The sequence below is a fragment of the Heterodontus francisci genome, chromosome 13 (assembly GCF_036365525.1).
Source record: "Heterodontus francisci isolate sHetFra1 chromosome 13, sHetFra1.hap1, whole genome shotgun sequence".
Taxonomy (NCBI): Eukaryota; Metazoa; Chordata; class Chondrichthyes; order Heterodontiformes; family Heterodontidae; genus Heterodontus; species Heterodontus francisci.
In genome coordinates this window covers 54435134-54460151 of record NC_090383.1, presented here as the reverse complement: position 1 = coordinate 54460151, position 25018 = coordinate 54435134, and the positions used below count along the sequence as shown (strand labels likewise).

Genomic DNA, 25018 nt, shown 5'->3' with positions numbered 1-25018 from the left:
TCGGAGATGGGCGGGAGCTGAAAATAGCTCCTCCGGCTGGCATGCTGTTTCCCCGACTCCAACCCACTTCTGGGCCATTTTTGTGGAGATATGATTGGGGGGTCAGCAGAGCTACGCACACACATGCGGTGGGTAGCTGACACAACTCATTAAGAGCCACTTAATGGCAATTAAAGTAGGCTGACTGGGAATTTCCAGTCATCCTCTACGTGCCCGCAGGTCGCAAGCTCCATGCAGCCAGCACTCTAGGCAGGCCTACAGGCCCTTTCTGCCTACCAGGATGCAGGAGCAGCCACAGGCCGTCCAGTAGAGGGGTGCTCCCCACAGCGGTAGCCTTGCTGCAAAACTTTAAAAAGGTTGGAGAGGGAGCGCCCCCACCTTGAAGAACCCTCTCTCTCACTTACCTTCCATCGCTGCCTGCTGCTTTTTCCAAGCTGGAAGGCCTCTGATTGGCCCTCCAACTTTGATAAGGACAGTGAGCCTGTCTCCAGCCCATATAAAGGGCTCCCCCATGAAAATCACAACTGTTTTCCCCCCAGGGCAGGTTCAGGACCCAGCAAAAGTCCCAACCTCAGTTTCCCACACACAGAAGGAAAATCCTTCCCAAAGTGTTGTTTTTCATTCCACGTGTACAGTAGTTTTTTTTATATATTCATTCATGGGATGTGGGCGTCACTGGCTAGGCCAGCATTTATTGCCCATCCCTAATTGCCCTTGAGAAGGTTGTGGTGAGCTGCCTTCTTGAACCACTGCAGTCTATGTGAGGTAGGTACACCCACAGTGCTTATAGGAAAGGAGTTCCAGGATTTTGACCCAGTGACAGTGAAGGAACAGCGATATGGTTCCACGTCAGGATGGTGTGTGGCTTGGAGGGGAACTTGCAGGTGATGGTGTTTCCATGCATCTGCTGGCCTTGTCCTTCTAGGTGGTAGAGGTTGCGGGTTTGGAAGATGCTGTCTAAGGATTGCTGCAGTGCATCTTGTAGATGGTACACACTGCTGCCACTGTGCGTCGGTGGTGGAGGGAGTGAATGTTTGTAGATGGGGTGCCAATCAAGCGGGCTGCTTTGTCCTGGATGGTGTCAAGTATTGTTGGAGCTGCACCCATCCTGGCGAGTGGAGAGTATTCCATCACACTCCTAACTTGTGCCTTGTAGATGGTGGACAGGCTTTGGGGAGTCAGGAGGTGAGTTACCCGCCGCAGGATTCCTAGCCTTTGACCTGCTCCTAGCCACAGTATTTATATGGCTACTCCAGTTCAGTTTCTGGCAATGGTAACCCCCAGGATGTTGATAGTGGGGAATTCAGCGATGGTAATGGCATTGAATGTCAACGGGAGATGGTTCGATTCTCTCTTGTCGGAGTTGGTCATTGCCTGGCACTTGTGTGGCACGAATGTTTAGTTTAGTTTAGAGATACAGCACTGAAACAGGCCCTTCGGCCCACCGAGTCTTTGCTGACCATCAACCACCCATTTCTACTAATCCTACACACTAATTCCATATTCCTACCACATCCCCACCTGTCCCTATATTTCCCTACCACCTACCTATACTAGGGGCAATTTATAATGGCCAATTAACCTATCAACCAGCAAGTCTTTGGCATGTGGGAGGAAACTGGAGCACCCGGAGGAAACCCACACAGACACAGGGAGAACTTACAAACTCCACACAGGCAGTACCCAGAATTGAACCCGGGTCGCTGGAGCTGTGAGGCTGCGGTGCTAACCACTGCGCCACTGTGCCGCCTTTATTTGCCACGTATCAGCCCAAGCCTGGATATTGTCCAGGTCTTGCTGCATTTCTACACGGACTGCTTCAGTATCTGAGTCGCGAATGGTGCTGAACATTGTGCAATCATCAGCGAACATCCCCACTTCTGACCTTATGATTGAAGGAAGGTCATTGATGAAGCAGCTGAAGATGATTGGGCCTAGGACACTACCCTGAGGAACTCTTGCAGTGATGTCCTGGAGCTGAGATGATTTACCTCCAATTGCCACAACCATCTTCCTTTGCGCTAGGTACAACTCCAACCAGCAGAGAGTTTTCCCCCAATTCCCATTGACTCCAGTTTTGCTAGGGCTCATTGATGCCATACTCGGTCAAATGCTGCCTTGATGTGAAGGGCCGTCACCCTATCCTCACCTCTTGAGTTTTGCTCTTTTGTCCATGTTTGAACCAAGGCTGTAATGAGGTCAGGAGCTGAGTGTTCCCCAGGCTTTTGTATTAGGGCCACTGCTCTTTTTGATATATGCTAATGACCTGGCTTTGGATATAGGAGGCTTAATTTCAAAGTTTGCAGATGACACAAAACTTGAAAATGTAGTGAACAGAGAGGAGAATAATGGCAGACTTTAGGAGGATGTAGATGGACTGGTGAAATGAGCAGACTCATGGCAGATGAAATTTCATGCAAAGATGTGTGATGTGATGAATTTTGGAGTGAAGAATGATCTGTGGAGGAGTTCAGATCTTTGAAGATCATTGAGCAATATTATGACATTCAAGGCTTAGTTTTGTAATGGCTTTTTACCATTTCTATCTGATATGAAGATCCTAGTTAATTATAGTAGTCTAGCCAAGTTTTGTGTGAAGGTGGCCATATTTGGACAACATTTCTAAGCCCCTCTTCAAAAACTGAACAATGAATAAGGCTATTTGACCATGTGCACAATGCTTAATGTTAACACTGCTTCATAATTATGTAAAGAAGTAGCAAGAAAACAGGAAACATGGACAAGAAGGGTCAAACAACATCATTCTATGCTAAAATCTTTATTAAGTTAAACAAGTGACGAATATTTGCCAATGTGAAAGGTTGCAACTGCAACTTGAGTACTATATGAAGCAAAGCATGATTTCATGCAGAGCTTGGGATAGTTTGATCTAGCATGTCTAAATGAAGTGTCTGGAGCAACTGCAACCTTTATACTTAAAGCTCATTAATCATCACAAAGGCCTTTGATACAGTTATCAGAAAGGGAATCAGGGACACAAATCTATTTGTCCTGGCAAGACCAATAACATGATCAGGCAACTCCATTGTGGCATTCTGGGCACAATAGTTACTGATGATACCACAAACATATTTCCATAACTATCTCCAAGTTCCCCTCCAAGTCACCCACCATCCTGACTTGGAAATATATTGCCATTCCTTCGTTGTAACTGGGTCAAAATCCTGGCATTCCCTACCTAACGGTAGAGAGGGTGTACCTATATCACATGGACTGCAGCAGTTCAAGAAGGCACGTGCTGAAGGGCAGTTAGGGATGGGCAATAAATGCTGACCTTGCTAGCCATGTCCACATCCCATAAATGAATAAAATAAATCAAATAACATGAAACAAGGCTACATGCTTGCTTTGTGCTTCCTTGAGTTGTTTATTGCAGCTATGCTGGATGTTGCATATTCGATTTAAACAGGGGCATCTCTGTCAACTCTGGATAGATTGTGGGATTTTCAACCCCTGCAGACAAAGAGTCAGAGATAAGACTATACTCTTCTCATTCTGAAGCTGATCTACATTGCGTCATTGGCTTTCTGGATCAGCCTTCCATTATGAGTTGGCCACCAGCTTAAGTTAAAAAACAAATGCATGCAAAACCTTTCTAGCCTACAATAACTGACTAGGATCTCCACATTGGATTGAAATGGTAAAAAGCCATTACAAAACTAAACCTTAGAATTCAACCAAGATCATGGTCGGCGACACAAAGCTAAATGGCATGGATGGTCAGTTGCAACGCACGCTTGAACCAGGACATCAATAGCCAAATCAAAAAGGACAATATGGGACGTAATTACCACGTCATTGTGTTTGGAACCAAAACAACATTAAGTTATAGGCAAAGCTGTTAGTTTAAGTATATCTGACCTGACACTCCTTATTGCTGACATGAATGTCTGAAATGGGAAGCGTCCATTCTCCAACATTCCTCACCTTGATGAAAAATATAAATTTAAGGAAGAGTCTGAAATTAGGCCAGGTACATAAAACAATGCAGCAGCTGTTTAAATATTTCATTGAAGTATTGAAAATAAATGGTTTATCATTGTTCAACGAAGATGTTAATTTTTAAGAGACTGAATTTGCACTGCCAATCTGTTGACCTGTCTAACAATGGAGGTCACAAACCACAGTTACTGCCATTTATTTTATAGTTCCACATAATTTATGCACATTTAATTATTTCAAAATTTAATTTGATCACAGATTTTTGTTCTGGGGTAGGAATCTTGCACATCCGTGTTGTCACAAACAATTATGGAATTTGTTTAATAACAAAATACTGGAATATCCAAATATGTTTAACTGTTCTGCTGTTTATTTCCTATTTTAGGAAATAGAGTTGTTGAACCAGAAGCTGCGATTTTTAAATCAGAGAATGCAAGTAAGTACTGTACATTCAAAGTATTTGAGATAGATAGAGACTTATTGGAAAAATTGGCTAACCTCCGAAAATGGGCATGGAGATTGTGGTACGGGAATAAGCCAGGCCCATTCATTGCATTGCAGGCAATAAGTTTAATTGGTGCTGCCCGTTTTTTAAAATGATTGTCGCGTACAGCCAACGCTCCTTGCTCTGTTCATTGGGTGCATACATCAATACTGGGCCTGATACCGTGAGTAGCTAGTGCAATTAAAGGCAGCATGCGCATCTTAAAGGGGAGGTGCATTGTGGCTGCAAAAAGTGTTGGGAGTTTTTTTCAATCTGGGCTGCGATACTTTGAGCACTGGCTGAAGATGCGAGAGCACGAGCATCTAGGTTTTCAGATAATGCACTGGAGTTCTTTGTGGAAGAGGTAGAGAGAAGGAGAGATGTCCTGTATCTGTAGGTGTCGGGAGGCCTTCCAGACAGATGCTCAGGAGGTAGTGGGAACAAGTAGCATTGGAGATCGATGCCAGGAGTGTTGCCCCAAGAACATGGATGCAGTGCAGGAAAAAGTTTAATGGTCTGACATGAGTTGTCAAGGTGAGTGAGTTCATCTTCAAATAGCATATCCTACTAACTACACCACTATCCTCATCCACTGCTGAATTCTCTACACCCCTCTCATCAATATACCAACAATCTCTACCAATCAGTACTCAACCCTAAAATTCATAGACTTTACCTCACCCTCACATTACTTAGCACTGTTGCAAGCCTCGCACCACAACTCACAAACACTGGCAGCTATTCACCCATGACAGCCACATCAGCCAAACATACTACAAAACACTCACTGACAAAATTCTCTCTTTCTTGCAGGAGAAGATTGTAAATTGTATTTCAGTTGGGTGTTAATTGTATCCAGGTGTTGTATATTAATTGGGTAAACTACCTGTGCTCATACATATAAGAGCAGGCTGAAATAGTGGGATTTTTTGGGTTATATATGCATGATACGAATGTATGTGTCTGTAAATAAAAGCTTGTGCGTAAACACTAGGCTCCACTATTCTATCCTTCACCACCTGGCTATCTGAGTTTTGACAAAGGTGGTGCATAATAGGAAACAGCAGGAAAGAACTGGAGAAGGGCAAGCATGGAGGAGACAGTGCTGGGCATCATGGGAAGGGGCATCACTGACATAGTGGTTACAGATAGGGCTAAAGGGATTGATGATGAAGGCATCTACAAATCTAGTCCTCCTTCTCTCATCCCACTTCTCCCTCATCCCTCAATCTAATCTGACTCACAGGTTGTAGATGGTGGGCAGAATTTAATGCAGCCATTTAAGGTAGGTATGTTGGCATGGGGGGAATGGAGAATTGCATTGGAGCTGTCCCCCCAGAAATCTGATGTCAGCTCTGTACTTTGTCAGCAGCAGGAAAGCACCATGGCGGCATGACAGCCCAAGGCGATGGGGAGCTCTTTTAAATTGCTGAACTGATCTTTTAAATGCATTTAAATATAATGTTATGACTGGGTGAGGAAGGATTCTCAGGCTCCCCTCATGCCCCTTTCCTGGTTTGGCCGGAACAGGGTTAACTTTTAAAACACGGTGTTTTAGCTCAACACCTCAGTGCTCTCTAATTGTAATTGTAAATGAACCAACCAGACAGGCTTTCATAGGTTTAAACAAGAAAGATGTAAGTTTATTAACCTTAACACTCTAACTCCATTAAAATGACTGAAACACATGGTGCAACCATGCCAGCATGAATATGAGATAAACACACACACACACACACACACACACACACAAATAGGTAAAGATGGGGAGAAAGAATAAAGAGGGGGGAAGGTTTGGAGTAGTAAATAGAATTCAGTTACTGTCTTTAGTTTGGATGTAAAGTCCTTGATTGGAGTTAATTCTTGCAGTTCTCACTGGGAAAGTGCACACTTTCAAATTTGTTTCGCTGGTACCAGAAGGCTGAAGAGGTCCTCTGTCTTGAGGCTTAAGTTGCTTCCATAGATCCCTGGGCTGGGACTTTGCTTGGGAGAGAGACAGGGAGAGAGGGCTTCCTGCTCTTTGGTCTTCCATTTGCAGTCTGCCCCAAACCTTTCCATCAATTCCCAGTCTGGCCAGCAGGTAAGCCAAGTGACCAGCTCTTTGAAACAACATCTTCTGGGGAGGCTTGTTGATTCCCAAAGTTCTCCAGTCACGCTCAGTGGGGGGTGGAGGTTTGTCTCTGACAAAATCAATGGCTGTCAATGTCTTTTGATCATCACTATTGACAAAACCCATCTCACTAATTGAATCAGGGAGCACTTCCATTGTCTCTTATTCAACTGTCTCTCAGAATGCAAATGTGCAGCCATGTTTTCAGCCATTCAGCTCTGTGATCTTTTTAAACAAGTTATGTTCAATGTCCAGTAAAAGTTGAAAATTGTTCCATATGACAAAATTAATATGTTTCCATTTGGCAGGTGTGGTTTCCTGCTGGGGGACTTTAATGCCAGGGTTGGGGCCGACCATGACTCATGGCCCTCCTGCCTTGGGCGCTATGGCACTGGTAGGATGAATGAGAATTGTCAGAGACTGCTTGAGTTATGTACCTATCATAACCTCTGCATCACCAACTCATTCTTTCACACTAAACCCTGTCACCAGGTTTCCTGGGGCACCCAAGATCACGCCGTTGGCACCAGCTGGACCTCATTGTCACAAGGCGAGCCTCTCTAAACAGCGTTCAAATCACACGCAGCTTCCACAGTGTGGACTGCGACACTGACCACTCCTTGGTGTGCAGCAAGGTTAATCTCAAACCAAAGAAGCAGCATCACTCCAAGCAGAAGGGCCATCCGCGCATCAACATTAGCAGAATTTCTCATCCACAGCTGTTACGTAAGTTTCTAAATTCACTCGAAAAAGCCCTTCAAAACAATCCCACAGGGGATGCAGAGACCAAGTGGGCTCACATCAGAGACGCCATCTATGACTCAGCAATGACCACCTATGGCAAACATGTGAAGCGAAATGCAGACTGGTTTCAATCCCACATTGAAGAGCTGGAACCTGTCATAGCCGCTAAGCGCATTGCACTGCTGAACTACAAGAAAGCCCCCAGCGAGTTAACATCCATAGCACTTAAGGCAGCCAGAAGCACTGCACAAAGAACAGCCAGGCGCTGCGCAAATGACTACTGGCAACACTTATGCAGTCATATTCAGCTGGACTCTGACACCGGAAATATCAGAGGAATGTATGATGGCATTAAGAGGGCTTTTGGGCCAACCATCATGAAGATTGCCCCCCTCAAATCTAAATCAGGGGACACAATCACTGACCAACGCAAGCAAATGGACCGCTGGGTGGAACACTACCTGGAACTGGTCCCGAAACTAGGTCGGACTCCAAGTGCACCCGATGTAAGGATACGGGATTACACTGCCCTCCAATACCATTCACCACCATTCTGGTGTTTAATGCACTCTCTGGGGGAAAGGTCAGGCCTTTTCCAAGAAAAAGAGATCTGGTGGCCCCTGTGTCCCTGAGGATTAGTATGGGCTTGCCTGCCCCACTCGAGGGGTATGGGGGTATTCTCCCTACAGACACAAATCCTGATAACCTTCAGGGATCCTATTTTCCTGCATCCACAGCAGTATTTTTTCTGGTTCTTACTGCTGCTGCGGTTAAAGCCACAGCCTGCTCAGCTGTGCTTTCCATCAGGGTCCCTTCTCCTTCACTGAGTGGGTGTGCCTTGATTAACCCTACAGGCTTTCCCTGTAGTTTCCAGCAGTCAGCTCTCAGATGACCTGCCTTATTAGAATGGAAGCACACAGGTCTCTGAGTCTCACTCCTACTTTCAGCACCTTCCTTTTTGGCTGGAGGAGGGCCCCTTGTGTGTCCTGCTTTTCTTTCTCTCCCAGGACTGCTTGGGCTCCTATCACCTTCCCACCCTTTGTCCTTTTCAGATTTGCGGGGTTGACTAGGAAAGGTTTTCCCCTGGGGAACTGACTTGTATATTAGAGCAAACTCATCAGCCAGAACTGCGGCTTGCCTCACTGTATGTACTTTTTGTTCCTCCACATGGGTCTTTATGGAGAGGGGGAGTGTTTTAAAATTCCTTGAGGAGAATTACCTCTCTGAGGTTTTCATAGCTGAGCTGCACTTTAAGAGCCCTCAACCACTGGTCAAAAGCCAGCTGCTTACTTCTCTCAAACTCCAAATAAGTTTGATTAGCTTGTTTCCTGAAGGTTCGGTATTTCTGGCGGTAAGCTTCCGGTACTAGCTCATATGCCCGAGGATAGCATTTTTTGTCAGTTCATAATTTGATGAACTCTTAGCTGGTGACAGGGAATAAACCTCATGGGCTTTTCCTGTTAGCTTATTTTGTAACAGTAGTGTCCAGTTCTCAGCCAGACATTTTGACTGCCTTGCAAGTTTCTCAAAAGATACAAAAAATGAGCCACATGTCCCTCATTGAATTTTGGAATCAGTTGGGAAAATTTTAAAAACTGAGTTCACAGCCGTGAATTATGATCTCCATATTGGCATGCTTTCACTTGGCCTACTCTGTTGCCCCCTAGTTAACTCAAGCTGCCTCAACTCTCTTTCCTCCTGTTCCTTCTGGAATTTTTTTTTCTCTCCCTCTCCTGTCTTTCTCTCCTCTCTCTTTTTCTCCCTCCTATCTCTCCCTTTCTCTCCCTCTTTCCCTGTCTTCTAATTCAAGTTTCCTCTGTTCCAATTGTATCTTTGCTAGCAATACCCTGTCAGAGTCGATTTATAACCCTGTCTTTGATTCATCAGTTTTGAGGGAAAAATGGTTGGCCACTAGCCTCAGGAGTTCGGATTTCCTAGCCTTGGCACGGAAAGTGATCCCACACTGCTCAGCCATATTTCTCAACCCTTCCATAGACAGTGCCTTTAACTTATCCCAAGTTACTTTACCCTGGCTTGGGCAGTTACTGGCTTTGGTCGCGGACATGTTAGTTTTCTAGTACACACAACCACAAGAAAACCTGTCTCGAAATCTTTTCTCTTTTTTTGATTGGGATCAATTTTATTTCCTACTTTCAATTTCTCATTTGTCTGGGGGTCCAATCCAGATGCTAGCCCTCAAATTTCTGTTACAACCAGGTGAGGAAGGGTTCTGAGGCTCCCTCTTGTCCCTTTCTTGGTTTGGTCAATACAGGGTTTAATGTTTACAAACACCGTGTTTTAGCTTAACACCTCAGTGAGTCCTTACTCACTCCTCTCTAATTGTAATTGAACCAACCAGACAGGCTTTCTTAGATTTAAACAAGAAAGATGTAAGTTTATTAACCTTAACACTCTAACTCGGTTAAAATTACTTAAATACATAAACCAACCACGCTAGCATTCATATGAAATAAACAGACACACACAAATAGATACAGAGGGGCAGAAAGAATAACGGGGGTGGGGGGGGGGGGGGGGGAAGGTTTGGAGCCGTAAATGAAATTCAGTTATTCATTTGGATGTAAAGTCCTTGATTGGAGTTAAGTCTTGCAGTTCTCGCTGGGGCCCAGTGTACACTTTCAAACTTGTTTCTCTGGTACCAGAAGGCTGAAGAGGCCCTCTGTCTTGAGGCTTAAGCTGCTTCCCTGGGTCCTTGGGACTTTGCTTGAGAGAGAGACAGGGAGAGAGGGCTTCCTTCTCTTTGGTCTTCCAATTGCAGTCTGCCCCAAACCTTTCTGTGAGGCACAATTCAATCAATTCCAAGTCTGGCCAGTGGGTAAGTCATATGACCAGCTCTTTGTTTGAAACAACATCTTCTGGGAAGGCTTGTTGATTCACAAAGTTCTCCAGTCACCCTCAGTGGGGTGGGGTGGAGGTGGGGGCCGGTGGGTTTGCTGGAGGTTTGTCTCTTATATAGTCAATGGCTGTCAATGTCTTTTGATCATCACTATTGACAAAACCCATCTCGATCATTGAATCAGGGAGCACTTCCTTTGTCTCTCTATTCAACTGTCTCTCAGAATGCAAATGTGCAGCCATGTTTTCAGCCATTCAGCTCTGTGGTCTTTTTAAACAAGTTATGTTCAATGTCCAATAATCGTAAATAGTGTGCCATATGACAAAATTAATATGTTTCCATTTGGCTGGTGTAGTTTCCATCACAATAATTAATCGCAATTTAATGATATGTTCTCAATTGTGTGAATGGCAGTGACACTCACGTGCCTTCGGGTTCATGTCCGTTAAAACCTGGCAGCACCAAGGCAAGAGGCTTCAATGCTGTCATGGGGAAGCCGTCCTGAGCATTGCTGCAAAGGGGAAGAGGAAGGTTCGGAGACCATTGTTGGAATGTGTTGCTGTGGGCTCTGCAAGGTAGTTCGGGGTCTCGTGGGCTTTGCAAGGGCATTCGGGTTCCCAGGGACTCTGCAAGGGGGTTCGGGGTCTTGGGAGCACTGCGAGGGTTCAGTGTGGGTGTGAGGGGGTGTTGTATTGGGTTATCAGATAGCTGTTTGATGTGATTGTTCAGTCACACTGCTGAACAGTGTTCAAAGTGTGTGACTCAGTGTTCAGTGTGAGTGACTCAGTGTTCAGTGTGAGTGGCTCAGAGTTCAGTTTGTGTGAGTGACTCACACAAATGTGAGTGTGTGCCATCAGCAGGGTTGGGCTCTGAGCTTCATCAGGGACTTCGCCAAGAGAATTGTCAACAGATCAGTTGCCAAGGCAGGGTTGTCTCTGCATCAACAGTGATCTGCAGGCCCTCAGGTCACCTTGTATGGGTTTCATGCACCCTGTATTTTTGGACCCTGTGCGTTATGCGGCACCTCCAATGGAGGGAGGGCCAACAGGCAGCTGCACCTGCCCGTGAAGCTCCACACCAAAAGCAACAGCAGCCGGCCAGGCCAAGAAGGGCCCACATATGCCAGAGAGTGTACTGGACTCAGATTAGCTACCTCCAAATGTCCAAGTGCCATTATCAAGGAAGACTACGGCTCTCCAGGGAGGCTGTCACCGCTTTGCTGCACGATGAGTTGTGACCTTTGGGATTTAGGGGTCACCCCATGTCAATGGCCCTAAACTTCTACACATCTGGATTTTTCCAGGGATCCACCTGGGACATGTGTGGGGTCTCACAGGCAGAAGCGCACCGCTGCATCAAGGAGGTGACCAATGTCCTACTCAAGAGGGCCTGCGACTATTTGTGCTACCGGACCAACCCTGACCGTCAGTCCGAGTGGGCCATCGGATTCAGGGCCATTGCTGGATTGCCCAAGGGGAAGGTGTGATAGATTGCAGGCACGGGGGCATCAAGGCTCCCAGGGATCAGCCAGCCGCTTTCATCAACAGGAAGGGCTTCCATTCAATGTTCAACTGATCTGCGAATACCAAAAGCGTTTCCTGCAGGTGTATGCCCGCTTCCCGTTAAGCAGCCACAACGCCTACATACTTCGACAGTCCCAGGTGCCACAACTTTTCATGCCCCCCATTTGCCTTCAGGGATGGATTCTCGGGTACAAGGGGTATCCATTGAAGACGGCTTCTTATGCCTGTGAGGAACCCTTGCAATGCAGTGGAGGAGAGATACAACACTTGCCATGGCTCCACTCGAGCAACCATCGAGCAAGCCAATAGGCTACTGAAGATGAGGTTCCACTGCCTCAATCCATCTGGTGGAGCCCTGCAGTATTGCCCAGTGAGGGTTTGCATTTTGTGGTGATTTGCTGTGCTCTGAGCAATCTAGCACTGCAGGGGGGTGGGGGGGAGATCCTACATGACGATGAGATGCCTGAGTGACACTCATCCACCAATGAGGAGGATGCAGAGGAGAGAGAGTGGCAAGCAGTAATGGATGAAGAAGAAATGGTGCTGGAGGTCAGACAGGTTGAGAGATGCACAAAGGAGGCAAGAGACAGCCTCATAATTACCTGTTCCCAGCCACCGTGATGTCCACTCGCTGAGAATGTAACAAAGACTCACTCTCAGGCATGAATTCTGTTGCTTCCTTTCCATTTGTGTTCCCTGACTTGTGGCCAGTTACAATGCATGCTCATGCCGGGAGAACATATGTTAATGAGGGCTCTGATCACATTGGCATGTTAATATCTATGGTCACAGTGGGATTTCACTAAGGGGAAGTCAACAGCTCACAATGAAGGCATAATGGAAAATAGCTTTCAGACAATGATGGCTAATGATTTGTACAAAAGAGCTTTTAATTGATGACAATATTACATATTATTTACACCTGTGAGTCCCAAAGTGTGACTAGGTGGTTTTCTTAAAACGTTTGCGAGTGCTGCTATGCAATGTGGTCCCTGCAACAGCAGCTGTGCTGGAGGCAGGCTGCTGATCAGGCTGCCCCTTGGCCTGTGATGAATTTGGTGGACATCCTCTGGCTGCCTGAGGCCTGGAAGGTCCTGGCTGCCTGAAGGTGTCCTGCGCTGGTACAGGTCTCTCCTCAGGCATTGCGCTGCTGGAGCTGCGCTCACTGGTGGAGGGGCTGAGGAGCCGGTACCCAAACATGGAGCGCCCTTCGGGGAGCCCCCAGATGTGGTGGTCAGCCTCTCCTCCTCCTTTTCAAGGTTCTATTGAATCTCCCTGCTCAATTGTTGTGATTCATCTTTTGACAGGTCATTAATCTGCACAGTTTCCTGTAGGAGAAACATACCCACAACTAGTGCGAGTGTGCTAAGACAGGTGGAGGTGTCCCAGTCATCAGAGTCCTGACAGTGGCTGAAGAGGAGGCGGCAGAAATTGTGAGAGAGGCGGGAGGCAGGGCAATCACAGATGGCAAGCAGGATCCTCACGGCGTAAGGATAAAGGGTCATCTTCAGTCTTGCAGCCATGTGTGCACACCAAAGGAAAATGTGCAAACTCATGTTGAGCTGATGCTTAAAGCGCCTCTGTTTGTGTCTTCACTGTAGGTTCCCGCACTTGAGTCTGTGAACGCTGCAATGCCCAAGAGTCCTCTGGGGAGGAAGATGAAGCCAATACCCCAGAGGGTGCGCTGTTACCTGCCTCTTCTACCTCCACCAGCGCAGATACATCCACACGCTCTGCGGGGGGTTTAAGATTAGAATCTGGGTCACAATCTGGTGTGCATGGTAGAGACATGTCCCAGAAGCTGAGGGAGAATGTGCCAGCCGGGTGCCCTGATAATCGGAGGATTGCTGGGAACCAGATCCCTGCACAGCCCCATGCTGATGATGATCCTCTGTTTGTTGCTATGAGAAGTCTGCTGGATGTGCAGCAAAGCCATGTGGAAAAGATGTCGGAGATGTTGCGGTCATGTGTGGTTTTGCGTGTGCCATGGAGGAGTCCATGCAAGCCATGATGTCTGCCATGTCCCAGGCATTTGAGTGTATAGCTTCCACAGTCAGGTATTTGGCGAATTCCATAGCGAATCTGGTTGAGCATTCAAGCTATATCCGCTCTGACCTGCACTCCATCACTGTAGCCATGGGTGTTAAACTCCAGAAAGCTTGTTATGGAAGGATAATGCTGGAGCCTATATTTACTCAGTTTGACATTTATTAGACAGAGTAAAAGAATTACAAAATGTAGCTCCTCACTCAAACCCTCCACCAGTCTCAGGAAATGTCTGCTTATAAGTACTCAAGAAAGACCCCAATTAACAATCTCCACCTGCATATAATCAAACAATTGATGCACAATTAACAATGGGCTCTGTGCAGCAGAGTGTAAGCGAGAGGGGGACAAGGAACCTGGACCTCCCTATGGGCGCTCCTTCCCCTCATGGAGACAGACAGGTGCCATTTTGCACCCAGCGCAGGGGACAAGCGCGTGCCAGCTGCCCTGAGGCCTTCCTCTCATGACACCCCCAGGTAAGCGACGTTTCCTCTTCCAGCCCCCCCCACACCTGACATTGACCCCCTTACCTCCAGCAGGTGAGCACATGGAGGATACTCAAGTACCAGTGCTGCAGATCCTCAGTAGGATGGCGCCATCAAGGCTCCGTTCCTCCAGAGAACGCCTGCCATGGTCATCCAGAGCAATGGGGCAGCGCACTGAGCAGACTGCCTCCACCTTAAAGGCCTGCTCAGGTTGGGAAAAAGAACCCGACTTAAACCCACAGCGGACCTAAGTCCGACCCAGCCCGAGTCCCTCTGATTTTGCCCTGCGTCCGACCTGACCCGAGCCCGGCCCGACCAACCCTTTACTTACCTTCCTGACACCGAACCTGCTGGAAGCTGCAGCGCATGTGTGATGATGTCATAGTGACATCACTTGCTCACTGCGCAGACTCAGTCTCGTCCCAGACTCCCAGCTCAGGTAAGTTTTTTAATTTCAATCCTTACCGGCAAAGCACTTACCATATGTGTCCGGTCCGACCCGGCCCAACCCAGACTCGGCCTGACCCAACCTGAGCCCGAAAGCTGACCCCAGAAAAGGGGCCCGACCCGACCCGACCCGAACCGGACACATGCCGGGGGTCCCTTCAGGTTCGGTTCGGGTAGCAGGCCTTTACTCCACCTCAGCTGCTAATATCAGAGCAGCACCTAGATGTAGTGGTGGAAAACATAAAAAGAATTAGTTTTGAGCACAAAGATGGCATGGGTGCTGTAAATATTGTGCCCATATTGCGGAAGTTTAAATGCACCTTTATTTACTTTAATATTTGATGCAGTCTCGTAAATCATTTGCTTTATTTCAGATGAAAAGGAAAATGTTCATTGGAAGCCTATGGCAGGAATGCATTGATACTTGCAAAGCATTTCAGAAAGTGTCCAGTGTCCATTTATCATAGCTATTTGAGTCTTCAGTTTTCAATTATGACTGTATATCATTTGCAGATTTTTCACTTTTTTCACTACCAATGTGCTTTATATTTGTTGTTCTGCAGTCACACCTTTACTTTCCTTGAATTGGGGTGTTTTTGGTTCCATGGTAGCCCTGAGAAGATTTGATCTGCTGGTCACAGCAAAGTGCAGCAAAGTTGTAGCACCTATGTGTGAGGGTTAATGCCTTGATGCAGGACAATTTTTCCAATGATGACGCAGGTCTCTTTTAATGAAGTTGATAGCATACAGGCCGTAAGGCACATCTCCACTGCATGTGCCTGTGCTGTTCTCAGAAGAGCCTTTCTTTTTGATGACAGCAATGAATAAGACCTCAGGTATATGTGAACATATTTGCAGAATGTATTTTATTTCTCCTATCAAAGTTCCTTTATGAAGTGGCTTACTGTTGGTTGAAACATCCAAATATGAGGTTCTCCCTGATGTCCCTTGCATGTCTCTCCATGGCCCTCATATCGATGGCGGCATCATTTGCATTGTTGTCCTCCTCCTCCCCATTTTCTGAGTCATCCTCATCTGAGGAGGACTGGTGTTCCTCCTGTTCCTCTGCCTGCAGAATGTTGCCGCGTCTAATGGAAAGATTGTGTAAGGCATAGAAGACAATGATTATTCGTGACACCCTCTCTGGCACATACTGCAGAGCCCCTCCAGACTTGTCAAGGCAGCGGAAGTGCATTTTCAGCATGACAACAGTGTGTTTAATAATGGCTCTGGTGGAGGCGTGAGCAGCATTGTACCTCTCTTCAGCAACGCTTTGGGGATACCGCACTGGTGGGTCATCAACTATGTACAAAGGGGTGACCCTTATCACCCAGGATCCAGCCATCTACTTCGGCTGGTTCCTCAAAAACTGCTGGCAGCTGTGAGTTCCTCAATATGTATGAGTCATGACAGCTCCCTGGGAAATGTGCGCAAACATGCATGATTCTTCTCCTATGGTCGCAAACCAGTTGTACATTCGAAGAGTGCAAGCCGTTGTGATTCACAAAATGCAACAGGCTGGTCCCAGGGAGCTCTAATGGTTATATGAGTACAGTTGATCACCCCTTGCACTTTAGGGAAATGAGCGATGGCACTGATCTTGCTGCCTGGCTGTCCTCATCTACAGGTAAGTACATGAAATCATTGTCAACTCAAAATAGGGCATTGGTCACCACTTTGATGCACCTGTGTGTCACAGACTGTGATATGCCACATATATCGTCCGTTGATCCCTGGAAGTCTCCGCCAGCAAAACAATTGAATGCAGCAGTCACCTTGGGGGCAACTGGCATGGGATTCCCACCAAAGCCAAGTGGTTGCAGGTCATGCTGCAGGATCCTACAAATTTCTGTGCCCATTTCACGTGGCAGCGTTAGTCTCACTGGCATTGCCTCTCTGACATTTGTAGGTAATTTGTCCTTGTCCTGAGGATGCGATGGTGTGTCAGTGCCTGTCTTTGATAATTTCGTTCCTGGATGTTATCATTCGGAGCATCCACACCTTCTTGTTCTGTCTGTTGCTGGTATTCAGGCATCATGAGTTGAGGGAAAAGAGCCCTCCTTAGTTGCTCCCTCTGCTCTTCTTCCCGTGGTATTAGACTAATTGGGGGTATGAGACCCATGTTGGTGCAGCTTTTCAAATAATGAAATAAGCATTCCAATTTAGCCCGTTGTTGTCAGTCAGCTGAACCATCGAGGCAATGAGCAGTTCACTTTTATGTCTTAGAATATCAGTCAGGTGGAAATCTCATCCACTATCATTTGTCTCCTCCCACTCTCCTCGCAATCCTTGAGTGGCCATGTGATTTGCATTATCATTGGAGAAAATGGGTGTATGGCAAATCTTCCCACCTTCCAACCTCCTCCTGCCATCTTCTAGCCTGCACCCATCACCCTTGACCCACCCAGTGTAACCTTAACCCTTCCCTCCATTGCTGTTAAACCTCCCTGCATTACCTTGAACAGTGTCACAATCAATTTATTCATGCCATCCGTCCCCCCGTTCCTACTGCTGTTACCATCAACATGCTGACTCCGATCCTTGATCCTCCTCAAATCCACTTTAATATTATTGCTGAGTCCCGTTCCCCTCCCTATGATGTTGCAGAATACCAAACCTGAAGTCTCGACCTTCCCCCCCCTGTACAGAATCCATTTGCCCCCATTGACTGTGACTCTGCCGGCCAGTACCCTGAATTTGCCTCACAGGTCCCCGGCGTTGACAGCACTCATCTCTCCCATTAACCCACCACCTCCACAGCCGCCCACATCCAGCTTCAGCAGCAATAACAACGTCTACGCCTCCTGGATGCTCCGTTTCACTCTCTCCTGCTCCTCCATGTACCCGATCACCCCACCCTTTCCTCCCCTCCTCCGTCCCCTGCTCCTCCATGCACCCAATCATCCTACCCTTTCCTCCTTGAGTACTCTCCCCTGTTCCTCCATGTACCTGTGCTTTTGCCAACATCCCTTGAGAAGAATCACCGTTGCAGGTGCTGAGCCTGGAGACAAATAGCCTTTCCCCTCACCACAACCCAACCCTGGTCTCTTTTCATTTCAGATACCCAAGAAATGGATCCTTGCCAATCAGAAGAGGAAGAAGACAGTGAAGATCGAGAGACATTGTCACTTGATCTTACAGGTTTTGCTTTGACTTTGAAGCCCATCGTTTCCAACATTAAAGGGTGGTCACCTCCATTAGCACACCTATTGAACCTACCATTGCAGCATAAACAGCTTCCATCAAAGTACTGAGTGTTGCAATGGAAGCTAAGGCTGTTGCCATCATAGCTATGGATTATAGTGTGTAAAAGGTCTTCCAGGGAATCACAACAGTCCATCAATCTGTTCTCCAACAGATCGGTAGGACGCCTGAGGCCTTGCTCCAGGAGAAAAGTAGTGGCTCCTTGAAGGGGTGACCCTTATCACCCAGGATCCAGCCATCTACTTCGGCTGGTTCCTCAAAAACTGCTGGCAGCTGTGAGTTCCTCAATATGTATGAGTCATGACAGCTCCCTGGGAAATGTGCGCAAACATGCATGATTCTTCTCCTATGGTCGCAAACCAGTTGTACATTCGGAGAGTGCAAGCCTTTGTGATTCACAAATGCAACAGGCTGGTCCCAGGGAGCTCTAATGGTTATATGAGTACAGTTGATCACCCCTTGCACTTTAGGGAAATAGCCTGCTGTCCTCTCTCAGAATGACAACATTCCTGCTTCCACCACTGCCACTCTGCCAGCCCAGAGTCCTGCTGCCCAGGCTGGGATGGTGCAGACTGATGCCAGGCCCTCTAGGCCCAGAGTTGCTTGAGGTTGTCCTGCAAGGCCATCTGCAGTCTTCTCCATTGAAGGTCAGCAGCCCTCCACCACCCATGCTGCAGCCACTGGGAAAAATACTCGTAGGTGCACTAGGATAAGCAAAGGCACATGGAAGACATGCACTAAGGGAATGCACAGAGTGATTAGATTATTTTTGTGTTCATTATGTCATGATTGAACTTATGAAATTGGATTAGAATTTTCTGATGGTTTATGTTGTTGAAAAGTGGACTATGTGATGGTCATTGACAGAGGAAAGGTTAAAAGTGTGAGTCTGTTGGTAAATGGGGAGATGTGTTTGAGGGTACTCGTATCGCTCATGATCTATTTGATCACATGGAGCTCGGGCAGAAAGGGGCCATTATGGCCGCCCTTCCTCTTGATCATCCACTTACTGTTGCACCTCCTTCTCCTCTTCCTTGTGCTTTTTCTCCTCAGCTTCTCACTTAGGCACGGGCTGTTCCCTTATAATGGCTAGGTTGTGCAGCTTGCAGCATAGCAGCACAAATCTCGATCCCCACTCAGCTGGAACTGCAGGGCTCCTCCAGAGGCTGCTCCTGGTCCAGGCAGCAGGAGTGCTGCTTAAGGATGCCAATGATGTGCTCCAAAATGTTCCTTGTGGCAGCATGGCTCTCATTGTAGGCCTGCTGTGCATGTATGCATGGGTTCTGAACAGGAATCATGAGTCATGTCCTCAGTGGATAACCTTTGTTGCCCAGTAGCAAGCCTGTGACTTTCTGTGTTGGGTGAAATACAAGTGGTACAGAGAACTGGAATAGAATGAGGGAATTAAAGAATTATGACTACTTCCAGGATAACGGGCATTCACCTGTGTGATGGGCTACCTATGGTCACATACCAGTTGCATATTGAGGGAGTGGAATCCCTTTCTGTTCAGTATGATGGAATACTCTCCACTTGTCTGGATGGGTGCAGCTCCAACACTCAAGAGGCTTGACACCATCCAGGACAAGGCAGCCCCCTTGGATGGCATCCCACCTACAAACATTCACTCCCTCCACCATCGATGTACAGTGGCAGCAGTGTGTACCATCTACAAGATGCACTGCAGCAATGCACCAAAGCTCCTTAGACAGCACTTACCAAGCCCACAACCTCTGCCACCTAGAAGGACAAGGGCAGCAGTTGCATGGGAACACCACCACCTGCAAGTTCCTCTCCAAGCCACATGCCATCCTGACCTGGAACTATATCGCCGTTCCTTCACTGTCGTCAGGTCAAAATCCTGGAACTCCATAATAGCACTGTGGGTGTACCTACCCCACATGGATTGTAGCAGTTCAAGAAGGCGGCTCACCACCACCTTCTAAAGGGTAATTAGGGATGGGCAATAAATGCTGTCCTAGCCAGCGATGCCCACATCCCATGAATGAATTTTAAAAAAGGTATATGGCCAAGTTCACATGAGGAATACGCAAGGCAATGGGCTGGATTTTGTGCTCAGCCTGAAGGTGGGTTTTAGAACGGGGGTGGGGGGGGGGGGTGGTTGGTGGGGTGAGGTGCGGGGTGGCGAATTGTAGCAGAGTCATCCACCACAGAACCTGCCGCCATATTGCCAGCTTCCAATCTTCCTGGAAGTGGCGAAGGTCCATGGTGGTACTTCCGTTGCTCTGCAACGGGACTGTAATTTAAATATATTAAATAACGTTCTGCATTAATTAGAATGCAGTTCGCCGCGATCCGACCCTCCGTTTGCAATGTTCTGCTTGACATGTAGCACTCACATGCCTTTACTTTCCCATACTTGAAAAGCTGGCACCACTGAGGCCAATCCTCGGTGCCTGCAAAGGTTAGGTAAGTTTTGCCTTGATATGCTGTTGAATGTTTTTCAAAATTGGATATTGCCACGAAGGTTAATCCGCAGATGTGAGGGGAGGTTGAAACGTTGCAAGTGGATACTGTTGTGGTGGGAGAAGTGGGGGGAGCTCTGCAAGTGGATACACTGTTTGGAAGGGGTGTCCAGAACTGGGAGACCGTATATGTTGCTTTTGTCAGTAGTCCAGTGCAGGTAACTCAGATAGTCATGATGGCTCTCACTTGTTTAAAGGTTGTGCGGGTAATGTCAGGCCATACCATAGAGCTCATGCCGGAATACTGCTGAAGCAGGAATTAACATAAATCTCTGCTCAGGTAGTTGTACTTGACCTTTTGAAGGAATCTGAAGTTACCAGTAACATAGAGATGGGTATGAGCCAATCTGTTTTTTTGGATCCCCTTGCTGTGATGAGGCATCTCCACTGGAGGCAGGCCCAAGAGGCAGGTATGGCCCAGGAGGAAGCTCCAGATATGAGCAGCAGCAGCCACCAAGGCACAGAGGAGCCTAGAGACGCCAACAAGTCTACAGGGCACGGATGACATACCTGAAGATGTTGGAGTGCCAGTGCCAGAGACGACTGCGGATGACTTCACACACCTCTACGCACTGCTGAATGATGATTTGCATCCAATGGGCTTTTGTGGTCACTTCATGTCTGTGGGCCTCAAAATTGCTGTGGTCTTTATCTTCTACGTCTCTGGATCATTCCAGGGATCCACCAACGACATCTGTGGGGTCTCTCAATCCGCAGGAGGATTGTTCAGGGGGGCTGGTGACAATGTGCACGACAGGACAGACCCTGAGAGCCAGGACGAGAGGACCACTGGATTTGGGGCCATTGCAGAATTCCCACTGGTACCAGGTGTCATCGATTACACGCATGTGGCCATCAGTGTTCCCATGGACTGCTTTCATAAACAGAAAGTGGTTTCATTCCATCAATGCCCAACTAGTGTGCGACCACAGAAAGCTTCCTACAACCACTTAACAGCTTCCCGGGCAGCTGCCATGACTTGTAAAAACTGCGCCAGTCCCAGGTGCCACTGCTTTTCACTCCCCCACTCAACCTTCAGGGATGGATTCTTGGGGATAAGGGCTATTCCTTGATGAAATAGCTTCTGACACCAGTGAGGAACCCAAGCAATGATACTGAAGAGCATTACAGTATCTGCCACGGCTCCACCAAAGCAACCATCAAGTAGGCCATTGATATGCTGAAGGTGCTCTTCTGCTGCCTCAATAGATCTGGTGGAGACCTACAGTATGTACCAGACAGGGCTGCCAACAGCATTGTTGTCTGCTGTGCTCTGCACAACATCGCAGTGCAGAGGGGGGGGAGGCCTTGCAGGATGAAGAGGTACAGGAGCAAGACACATCCTCCAACAATGAGAACACAGAGGGCACACAAGAACAAGCACGCATGGGAACACAGAGAGCAGTGATGGAGGCCGGACATGATGAGCAGCGAGCAAGGGATGCAGGGCAGAGACTGATAATTGGGCGCTTTCAGAATCCCTGAACTTCAATAATTATGTTTGAAAGCACAACTCACCATCATGCATGCAGTCTCAAGTGCTCTGCCTCCGTAACATCCGTCCCTCCAGCATGACTGGCAGCAGCAAACTGAGCCATTGCCCATGTGTCATCATTCGTGCAATTATACCTCATGCATATTGGCATGGTAATGATGTCAGTGATCACACTGGCAGTACTGAAAGGCTTATGGTGTAATTGGAAGAAACATAATCACTCTATGGTGGAATGTGGTTTTCAGACCATAAAGGCTAATAATTGCAGGGAAACACATTTAATTAAAGTATACATGACATATCTGTCTCACCTGTGAATACCCATATGTGTCAAGGTATCTTTTTAATATGTTTGCAAGTGTGTCTTCGTGGTGTTACCGCTGCGCTGGCAGCTGAACTGGAGGCAGGCTGCTGATCAGGATGCCCCTTGGCACGAGATGACTTCAGCAGTCGACCTCTGGGTGCCTGAGGCCTGGAGGGCCCTGGCTGCTTGAAGGCTTCCTGCACCAGTGCAGGGCTGTCATCAGGCATCACAGCTGCTAGAGCTGGACTCACCAACAAAGAGGCTGAGGATCTGGTGTGCACACTCAAATCACCTTGACGGGAAACTCCAGATGTGGAGAGCAGCCTCTCAACCTCCTTCTGGAGGCTCGTTGGAAGCTCACTGCTCTGCAGAGAAGGACCAGGAGTGGGAACACTCTCCAGGCTCTTGGCCCTTCTGTAGCCCAGCCACTGCTGATTTAAGGTCGTGGCCAAGGCGAGGGTTTGCGGATCAAGGTGCATCTGTGGAGGGTTGCCAACCTCTCCATGGATGAACCCATGCGTTCCTATGCCTAGAACATGGCAGCGGTGATAGCATGGATGGACTCCTCCATTGTCCGCTGAGGGTTGTGCATGGCCTCTGGCATTTCTGCCAGATGTTGCCTTACCTTTCCCTGCAGCTCCAGTATACACTGTGCTGTCAACACCAGAGGCTCATCATCAGCCTGGGGCTCAATGTAGGCCTGGACACTCACAGTCCTCTAACTGTCAGAGGCTTCGGCTGTCTCAGCCACAACCAGCTGCTCAGGTGCATGTGTGGTGCTCTCACCAGCCTGTGACCCCGAATCTAATGCCAATCGGATACCCACCGAGATGCGAATATCTGCGCTGGTGGAAGGTGCAGGCGTGTCATGGGACGGTGCATCCTATAAATGTATCTCGTCCTCAGAGATTGTTGTTGTTCCCTCGGTGTCCGCCAGCATTTGCGAGCACCACCCTGCAAGATTCGTTGTGAAGAACAGATATTTAGATGTTATGGTACACGTCGCAATGATGACAGCATAGTGTTTGTATATGAAATGTAATTTCTATTCATTCTGTGTTTGTCAATATTCACAGACTTCAACTGGGACTCCGAGCTTGATGTCTGATATGGCACCTGCTCCTTAGCTCCCGGCTAACTACAGCGCCTTCTCTTCGGTCTGTGATAGAGGCAATAGGTCCTGCGCCCCGCTACCAGTCCTAGCCGCCCCTCTACTGTTGTGTGCCCTGTCCTCCTGAAAGATCAAGATGCAGTCACTGTTAAGTTCCATCTCTACTGCCCGTCAATGCTAACGTGGGCCTCTGTAAGAGGTTCCGTTCCTGCACCCCCTTACTACAGTTCTTGGACTTTACGAATTACAAGAACAAAATTGCACACAAGGCAGGGTTTGGCTTAACCATGAATTGTTGTTTTATTGAATCCAATAATATCCCTAATGCAGACACCTCTATGGTTAGTTGAAACAGAAATAAAACAAAACTATCCTCAGTACAAAACCTCCTGCAGTAATTAAATATTGACACCCCAATTCCCAGCTGAACCCATCAGCGATTTGACCACTGTTCCCAGTTACCCAAAACAAAGTCACTACGACTTAGCCCAAACTTACAAATTTCAAGCAAAAACACTACTCTTAGTCCCAAACTCTCAGACCAATATCATCATGAATTGGCTGAACACAAATACGGACAAAAACACGACGCTTTTTCCCCAACTCTCAGACCAAGATCACTACAATTTGGCTGAAAACACTTACAATCACCCACACATCCGGTTGGTCCCGGTGTTGATTGTAGGTCCTGAGTCATGATGACTAATCTTGACCCTTCTTCCGACTGCAGCCCGGTCACTCCGATGTGGCTGCTTTTTATAATAAAATGATTCAGGACTTCTAAGATATATAATATATGAAATGCTGGAACCACTCAGCAGGTCTGGCAGCATCTGTGGAAAGAGAAGCAGAGTTAACGTTTCGGGTCAATGACCCTTCATCGGAACTCATGAAGGGTCACTGACCCGAAACGTTAACTCTGCTTCTCTTTCCACAGATGCTGCCAGACCTGCTGAGTGGTTCCAGCATTTCTAGTTTTAATTTCAGATTTCCAGCATCCGCAGTATTTTGCTTTTATCTTCTAAGATATATGTTCAATTGTTCATGCTGTGCTGTGTCCAGCAGGTAAATATCCTTTAGTTTATTACATGCCTAGCCCAGACAAATATGATTAATTCATACTGGATGCAACATTACAGTTCTTTTGTGGCAGAAATAACTCAAACAAATCTTCAGACTCTCATAAAATAAAAGCAAAATACTGTGGATGCTGGAAATCTTTTTCCTCTTTAAATTTTTTTTGTGTTTATTTTATTTTATTTCGTCTTAGTTTGTTCAGTTTGCTTACCCACTGTTTTTTTCATGTTTGTACTTGTGGCTGTTCAATTTTCAATCCATTAACACACTATCTGTACAAATGATTTGTCTTTCAACACATTGTTTGTCTTTGCTCCACGACCTTCTGGTCAGCTATTCTGTGACCTTGTCCTATTTACACCTTCTCCTTTGTTGTCTCTTGCCCCACCCCAGCTTTACTTGCTTATAACCTTTCACATTTCTAATATTTGCTAGGTCTGAAGAAGGGGCACTGACCTGAAACGTTAACTCTGCTTCTCTCTCCACAGATGCTGCCAGACCTGCTGAGTATTTCCAGCATTTCTTGTTTTTACTTCAGACTCTCATGTTGTTTAAACAAATTCTCTTCCCGTTTTGAGGCAGTTCAGTAACAGCACCTGGCTCTGAAGTTGATGGAAGTGAATGTTTCACCCCTCTCCCTGAGATGTTATAATGGCCAGATTCCAGTACTATTGTCTATGAT

General features: G+C 47.2%; 1 protein-coding gene across 1 annotated transcript in view; it reads left to right on the top strand.

Moving 5' to 3' along the window:
• Positions 1-25018, top strand: part of si:zfos-1056e6.1 (uncharacterized protein LOC107988029 homolog) — a 175469-nt gene that overhangs the window by 126010 nt on the left and 24441 nt on the right. The window contains exon 8 of the mRNA XM_068045797.1: positions 4349-4399. Coding sequence (XP_067901898.1) covers positions 4349-4399 — 51 coding nt within the window. The remainder of the gene's footprint in view (positions 1-4348; positions 4400-25018) is intronic.